Below are 8,534 nucleotides of genomic sequence, written 5' to 3'. Positions count from 1 at the left end.
TTTTAAAAAAAAAAAAAATTCAGCTGCAACTAACAGTTATTTGCATTATCGGTCAAATAATTCATCATTTGTCAATTAATAGCATATTGCAGATTGTTTTCTTGATTAATCGTTTTATCTGTAAGATATCAGAAAATGAAAGATTTCCTTGAGTCCCAAGATGAAATCTTTAGATGTCCTGTTTTGTACAACCAACTGCTTTAAACCCAATGACATTTTATCTATCATGCATGACAAATAAAAACTCAAAAGTTCAACAGCCCCATCAACAACAATTAATTATTAATAAATAATAATTTATCCAGTTGTTTGTTGAAATTAATAATATAATTATTTATTATAGTAATGAATGTATTATGACGAATGAATTAGGCTACTTCTTGATAGAAAATGTTTTGGCATTTTTGTTTAAAAAAAAAGATGAATCTATTATCAAAATAGCTGGCAATTCATTTCCTGGTAATTGACTGATGCACGAATTGTTGCAGCTCTGTAATTTTCAATTTTTAAAGGAACTTGCACCTTCCATGTCTGCGACTGTTCCTTACAGTTGTTAACTGTGAGACAGCAAAGACCAGGGAGCGAACGACGTTTTACATGATTGTATTTTCATTTCATTTTATTCTTTACCTTGAGGACAGACATTTTTATCTAATGCACTATAAATTAAAGCTGTGCTACAAGTCTATTATTGGGAAACTGTCACTTGTCAGTGCTGATGCACTTTCTTTCTAAATGATGAGGAGATGGATAGCGTGTTCTTTAGTACACAGCTGGAATCAGGATGTGGTAAGCCTAAGAGGCAGGGGAAACAGCTTTCCCTTTTCAAAAGACAGTAACATAATTCCTTATTTAGTTAAAGCACACTGCAATGAGGCAAATAAAATCAGCCAAAAACAATACAAAAATTAAATCAAATAAAAAAAGACAATATATAAAACACACACAGAGACACATATGAAATAAAATAATGAAATACATATGACACAAAATGGGGCACTAACATTAATAGAAAGCTTTGTTTTCTTCAGGATATTTTTTGAGAAGTGATTTAGAAGATATCACTGATTCTGCAAGTCTCAAGAGCTCCAATAAACAACATTGAAGATGGAGTATGATATATGTTCGAAACAAGTAGATTTAATCAAAGTCTCAGAGTTGTACAAAATCATTGAAAGTTCAGGATGAGTGATGCAGAAAGGTGTGTGACAAGGGGGGAAAGAACCCAAGTGTAATCAGGGCAGTCATGCATCATGGCCAGTGGACTGTCCTGAGAGAAAGAAAGAGATGGAGGTCATGAGGACCAGGTCAAGAAAAGGATGAGTCATGAAAAAGCAGCAAAGTCAAAAAAGATTTTTAAAAAATAAGGGAGAAAAATCAGATAGAAAGCATGATGAGTGGCCTATTGTCCATGTAAGGACAAGTTTAAGCATTTTTAGCCACCATGATTAATTGTGCTGTTGAGGCACAAAGGAAATCTGATTACATGGAAGTAGCTAGCTGTTGATTCTGTGAGAAAGCCTTCTTGAAGCCCTTTTCACTTTTTATTTTTAGAATTAGATTAGATAGAAGAGTTGAGTCTTATTTTCAAACCAGTACAAGGCAGAAATGCAACATTTTGAATGCAAACCCATAGTAAACACCAACAAAGACAAAGAAGTTTGCTACCATCCTGTTTAGTCTGTTCAGAGACCAAAAGCAAAACCTGTCCTCACTGTCAGTCCCACAGACAATGCACTGAAGTGCTGGGCTCATGCATAATCTGTTGTTTGTCTCACAGAAACAAAGCAAATAAGCACCAACATCTTCCCTTTTTTTAAAGTAAACATAAATGTGAAATATATTCCTTTCAATCTACTTGACTGTGATTCAGGTGAGGTTTACATCTAACCCTCACAACTGAGTTCCAGCCCAGAGTAAAGTGCACAATTTGTCACTGATGCTCTGCTTCCAGACCCAAGTCATCTGTGTTAGTTTGTAAAATTTAGGGGCTGCAGAAGATTCAATGGAGCAGCTGCTGGTGAAGACCCAAAACATTTCCTGTGATAATCAGTAAAATGATCGCCAAGGAAGTCCTGGGGATTATTAACTGATTATTGTTTATGGAAGTGGACTGGACTTTCCACACACACACACACACACACACACACACACACACATATATGTATGTACATATATATATATATATATATATATATATATATATATATGTATATATGTACTGAGAGCGTTTTTTTGTTTGTTTGTTTGTTTGTTTGTTTGTTTTTTTCAACTATGCCACTGTGTGTTGATTGGATGGAGAGCTTTGCTGGCTCCAGCTGAAATCTGCTGGTATTGTTGTGTGCTCTGATTTGAAAATGTTTGAGGCATCATCTGGAAAACAAAGGCGATGTAGAATGATTTATTTCTCTCTAACTTGTACTTTTCGAGCTGGGTAAATACAGAACCTTTGCATAAGCCTGCATTGTGTCCCCTTTCTAGCTTGTTCCATACGCTTTTTGTTTGACTGTTCCCGGCTGTTCAGAAAAGGAACAACCCCCTCTCCCCCTAACACACGCACACACACACACACACACACACACACACACACATTTTGTTTTGAAATCTTTGTTGCACTGTACATTGACAGGCTTTGTAGCCATGTACCACAATGCCAGTTTCAGATAGACTAGCTCAATATGTGTGGTCAGCCTATTCTCCCTTACTACACTCAACAGGATTCATTTAATCAACGCTTTAAGATTAAAAAAAGCCATGCAAACTGCATGGCGAAGGCTACTTTGTAAGGATTCATTCTGGAGTTTACATCAAGGTGAGTTCAAATTGCTTTCTGTTGCCCTTCATTTGTATGTACTTTCTCCACAAGGTCTGTACTGTAAAACGCAAGTGTGTGTCTGAGAAGAAATACGATTGGAAATGTGTTACAAATATACACACATTTATACATGCACATTACTATCAGTGCTTTAGCTATCGTTATGGACACAGAGGATGTTCTCGCCATCCTGGGATTTTTGAGAACATGAAGTTTTTACATAACAAGATTTTTATAGGTACATAATAATATATTGTCAATCAGTGAGCCTACAGTTGAATTCAAAACTTTTTGGACTGTAAAATTAAAAGACATACATCAATACAGTAATACAATTCCCCAACAGGATTTCATTACTGGAAAAGTGAAGAAAAGTATAGAATCTTATCTATAACAATTAATTCCAGCAGAATTCATAATAAACAGATAAAAGTGACAATACAATTTATTAGAGCCTGACTTTCATCTCTGTGCAGATCCTCATTACATCAGTTATCATCATATTTTTGCTTTTACTGACTGATAACTTGGGTTGCAGATCGTTATCCAAGTTTCTGATCATTGTCTACGTGATGCAATGCGTTTGTGTACAATCCACAGTATCTCAGTTTCTGTCACAGTACACCAGCTAGCTTTATGGAAGTTGTTTGACAAAATGATCTTAACTAAGGATCCTCAGAGCTTTTAAGTTATGCCTTTAATTTGAAATCTCCATGGCACATCTGTATCACCATTTTCGTCCAAGCACACCTCTTTCCTAAACATTTAAACAGTGTTAGTGGCATAGGGCCAGGCAAATAATGGTAAGCAGTCAAGAAAAAGACAATAGGGATATTTACTGATCTCAGGCCCCTGAACTGGATTGAATTAAAATCATATTGTGGCAGACTCTGTGATATCAGCAAAAATTCTATCATTGTCCAAAGAATTGATAGAATATTGTGTGGTATATAAACCTGGGATTTACACCCCTAATACTTACGTCATCATTTAATGAACCCTGAGCCAACTGATAACTCCATTTACTGATGGATACTGCGACATGGTTATAGATGACAACATGTATGTTTTCACTTTGCAATTGATGATTTTAAATTGTTGATCATTGAAATATTGAGCTAGATCCATGTATTGTTTCACCCCGACAAAGTATACTTTAGTCAGGTGATAACAGGTGTATCTGTTCGAAGATGGTCTCTGGTGTCAGATGTGAATGTCCCCCTTGATTTTTCTCTGGTGGTCTACTGACTCCTGGTTGATCATATGACAGAAGTTTCATTCTTAGTTGACAGCAGAGCCTTCTCTGACAACTAAGCATACTCCATTCACTAATGACGGCAGAAGAAAGCTGAAGTTGAAAGCTCTAGAAAAACTTAGAACGTAGAGAAAAACTTGTTCAAAACTACTGTTCTCAAGTTTTAGAATGGACTTTCACACACTTGGAAGTGGGTTGCTGCCACAGCTCACCGATTTTCCATGGAAATATAGCCAGCATTTTTTCAAAATGATATTTGCCCTAACAGTACTAAACAAAAATCATTTTGGCATGGTTCAATCCTCACCACGTGTCTCTGCTGTGAGCTCTTTACAGGCAATATGTTGACTCTCCCTCTGATCAAAACAACACACATTGACACATCTTTCCTCTCTGATGTCTCCGTCAGTCACTCTGATACTAAGTTTCACCTTCAGTGGTGTAAATGTGCTCGAGAAATGATCGAATCCCCTGTAAACTATATTTTGATGAGAAGTGAGGTTCAACGAACAACAGAGTATGAACATGGTACTAACTAAATTTGAAGATTCACCTGTTTTTAGCTCGTGTGGTTTTATGGCAATGCTAGATTATCAAACATTGATGTTTAAAAGGCGTGATGGTTTTTTTTGGCATGAAAGCATTTACACTATGAGTATGGTGAAGAATGTTCTTGAGTCTAAACAACTCATTAGAAAAGCAGCGTAATCCATTTGGCCACGAAGGCAAAGTGAACGCATTACTGGGTCAAGCAACAGGAAAGGCATATGTGAGAAGATGACCTGTGGATTGGAGAATTGCACTGAATGTGTTGAAAAATAAGGAATTTCATTGGACGATTATGCCAAAAAGTAAACATGTAAATAGTTACCTAAACTTAAATGGTAAAAGTAATAGTCATGTCATATTGCTAACCATTCCCTTAGTTTAGACTTCAACTCACTAATGAGATTAGAGTAGTTCGATGGTAGTGACTTGCATCATACATCAGTTAGCCACAACAGTAAAACCACTGACAGGTGAAGTGAATAACATTGATCATCTCAGTACAATGCAATGTTCTGCTAGGAAACCTTAGGTCCTGGCATTCATGTAGATGCAGTTTGACATGCTGCAACACCCCCCCAAACATCATTGCAGAACAAGAACAGTGCTCAGGAATGGACCAAGCAACACAAAATAGAGATCAGGACATCGACCTGGCCTCCAAATTCTCCAAATCCCAATCCAATCAAGCACCTGTGGGACATGTCTGTACCCCACCTTGCAACCCACAGGACTAACGCCCTGGTGCCAGACACCCCAGGAAACCCACAGAGGTCCTGTATCAATGACAGTTCAGAGGCCCCACCGTGGATCAGACTTGGCTACCACCCATTCAAAATAATGCAAGCTGGTGTGACTTGGTAGTACACACATCTGAAACTGCTCACTGAAGCATATTAACTCATGTAAAGGAGAAAGGAAACATGCAGTTCATGTCTCAGATTATGCTGTTTTGTTTTAAACATTTCAATGTTGTTGATGGTTGATAACAATTTGACTAGTTTACAGTGGATAGGATATCATGAAATTCTTTCTGCTTCCAAAGAGGGGCAAGACAGAAAAAGTTTTAGAACCACTGATGTATACTAACATATCTTATTATTAATAACATTGTTAACATATCTTTTACTCTCTCTCTAAGGTTAAGCCATGGGTGACTGGTCTATACTGGGTCGCTTCCTATCTGAGGTTCAAAACCACTCTACAGTGATAGGCAAGATCTGGCTCACCATGCTGCTCATTTTCCGCATCCTGCTGGTGGCCTTGGTGGGTGATGCTGTCTACAGTGACGAACAGTCCAAGTTTACCTGTAACACCCAGCAGCCTGGATGCAATAATGTCTGTTACGACACCTTTGCTCCTGTTTCACATCTACGGTTCTGGGTCTTCCAAATTGTGCTGGTCTCCACCCCATCCATCTTCTACATAGTTTTTGTCCTGCATAAGATTGCCAAGGATGAGAAGTTGGATGGCCAAAGAGCACAGGTGGTAGCCCAGCGGCCTCCAAGACAAAGATGTGGGCACATGGGAAAGGATGGTGTGGAGGCCCTGAGGGTCGACATGCCCACCTACTGCCCTCATTACAGGGAGGAATGGGATGCAAGGGAGAGGGAACGAGTGGAACAAAACTCTCTGGGTGAGGATTATGGTGAGGTAGGAGAGGACCCCACTCAGCAGTCCAACCAGGTTCTGCTCATTTACATTCTTCATGTGTTACTAAGATCTGTCATGGAGATCACCTTCCTGGTGGGCCAGTACTTCTTGTTCGGGTTTGAGGTGCCTCACCTGTACCGCTGTGAGACCTACCCATGCCCTACACGTACAGACTGCTTTGTGTCACGTGCCACTGAGAAAACCATCTTCTTGAACTTCATGTTCAGCATCAGTTTGGGCTGCTTTGTGCTCAACATAGCAGAGCTCCACTACCTGGGCTGGGTCTACATTTTCCGCATCCTCTGCTCAGCCTGCTCCACCTGCTGTGGTCAGAAGAGGGACACCGTCAGACTGTACTCAAACCACAACCCCCTCCTGCTGCAGCTCAGGCATTCCCTGAGGGGCCAGCTGGTTTTGCAGACCCCAGCAGCCATGGCCCCAGAGAAGACTGGGGGTGTGCTCACACATACCCCAGCTATCTCTTTTGAGACGGACTCAACTGTGGAATGTACCTCCAAGAGAAGTCCAGAGAGCAGAGACAAGGTGAAGGTCAAGCTGGCTAACATGGCAAGGCTGGGACGGACTAAGAAGTCTTGGCTATAAGAATGATATTTTTCTGTAATGTCATTACAGAAATTTTTGAAAACAGGCCGAGAAAAGAACTTCTATGGCCTGAACCATACCCTACATAAACATGTCAATGTTGACACTTTGAGCTATAGAAAGGTAATGTAATGTATTTTTTTGGTAAGAATGAGTCACCTGAAATTCTTAATGCAATGCAAGTGTTTAAAGCTTGGCAGTGATGGGTGCTGAAGCAGGAGACAAAATTCAGCTGTTTCCCATAGGCTTTTCACACTACATTCTCTTAGCCCAGGCCATCCTCAGCCATCCATGCACATTGTTACCCAAGGGTTAACCTGAGCCCAGGGCTATACGATTCACACTGCATTTCTTCCAGCCCTGGGTTAAACGTCAGTTGGAACACGTAACTCATGTGAATATTCTAAAAGTCTGTTGTTTACTTACTCCTAATTCACAGTGGCATCTTTTAACCCCTGGTTAAAAGATGCCACTGTGATGCCACTGTGTAACTCAGGGCTCCAGAGCAGGGTCAGCAAGCCTTAGGCCAAGAACAGTGTGAGAAGCTTGCTTTATCCCAGGTCCATGATACATAGAAACGGTATTCTTTATGTACCGTATACTTATTTTTATTGTATACAATTAGTATACAAGAAAAAAATATAGCATTTCATATTAACAGGAAACAATGCAATAACTGCCAAATACACTTAACAAAGAGAAAGCCAAAAAAACCCCCAAAAAACCTAAGGGTGAGAAAGAAGAGTGGATGCAGTTTACTCTGTTGTAATGCAGAATGTATTCATTTCCCTTTTGTCAGTCCATTTCTGTCTGACAATTTCTGTAGTTTTATGAAACTGACAAGTCAGCATTCGTACATACCTACCTACCTTTCCAGATATGTGGAATTACAAGACTAGACTGGGTTTGAGCTTCTCTTTCAACTCCGTTTTTTTCATTCTTTACACAACAATTTCTGTCTCTTTTCATGTGTATAACTGAGTGCATCACTAAAATGTCCTTCCAGGAGTGACTGTGTGAAAATGTGTGCCATTATATTGAAATAATTATTGGGCATCCCTCCTTGCTACAATGGCTAGCTTTAAAGAACAGCTCTAAACATTTTGCCTTCCAACATGGTTCTTTTCAGCCTTACATACCCTTTACTATTTAACCATACCGTATTTGCCATATGCAGATATCGTAGAAAACAGGAATTTAAAAAACTATTGCATTGAACGTAATCACAAATTCTACAATAGTGACAATCTAGCCCAGTGATAAGTTTAGTCATTGACCATTAACTTAGGTTACACCCTTCCTTTTGCTAATGAGGGTGTGAGATGCAGCTGAGCTGGAAGCTCTGAAAAATGTGGTAAAATGTATTATCAAATCAATATTGCCACCATATTATTCAGAAAGTAAAATGTTTTTGCAAAGCTTTACTCATTGTTTTGTTTGACAAGAAACACTCTCCACAGTTTTTAAGTTTTGCAGTTGTGAGCAGATTGTGCATTTCATAGTTTTTATGATATCAAACAAATCGTGTTGTCTTGTTATGTACTCAGTGTAAAGTTATGTACTTAGCATTAAGTTACATAGGGTAGATTTATGGAAGTTAAGTTAAGTAAGACATTGTAACATGATGATGACATACCTTTAAAACTCAAAGTTCACTTGGTT

The 8,534-nt window shown here is 38.8% G+C and overlaps 1 protein-coding gene across 1 annotated transcript; it reads left to right on the top strand.

The window, feature by feature from the left end:
• The first annotated feature begins 5,765 nt into the window (after positions 1-5,765).
• Positions 5,766-6,990, top strand: LOC117260274 (gap junction delta-2 protein). Its single transcript, XM_033632232.2, has one exon. It carries the CDS (start codon positions 5,766-5,768, stop codon positions 6,870-6,872), a length of 1,107 nt encoding a protein of 368 aa, XP_033488123.1. The 3' UTR covers positions 6,873-6,990.
• The last annotated feature ends 1,544 nt before the right edge of the window (positions 6,991-8,534 follow it).

Source organism: Epinephelus lanceolatus, chromosome 4 (assembly GCF_041903045.1).
Source record: "Epinephelus lanceolatus isolate andai-2023 chromosome 4, ASM4190304v1, whole genome shotgun sequence".
Classification (NCBI taxonomy): domain Eukaryota; kingdom Metazoa; phylum Chordata; class Actinopteri; order Perciformes; family Serranidae; genus Epinephelus; species Epinephelus lanceolatus.
Note: the sequence above shows the minus strand (reverse complement) of the source record. Positions and strands in the feature narration are given on the sequence as shown.

Bases quoted from the DNA above. Each gene is read 5' to 3' on its own strand.
- LOC117260274 (XM_033632232.2), top strand. From the start codon at position 5,766: ATGGGTGACTGGTCTATACTGGGTCGCTTCCTATCTGAGGTTCAAAAC.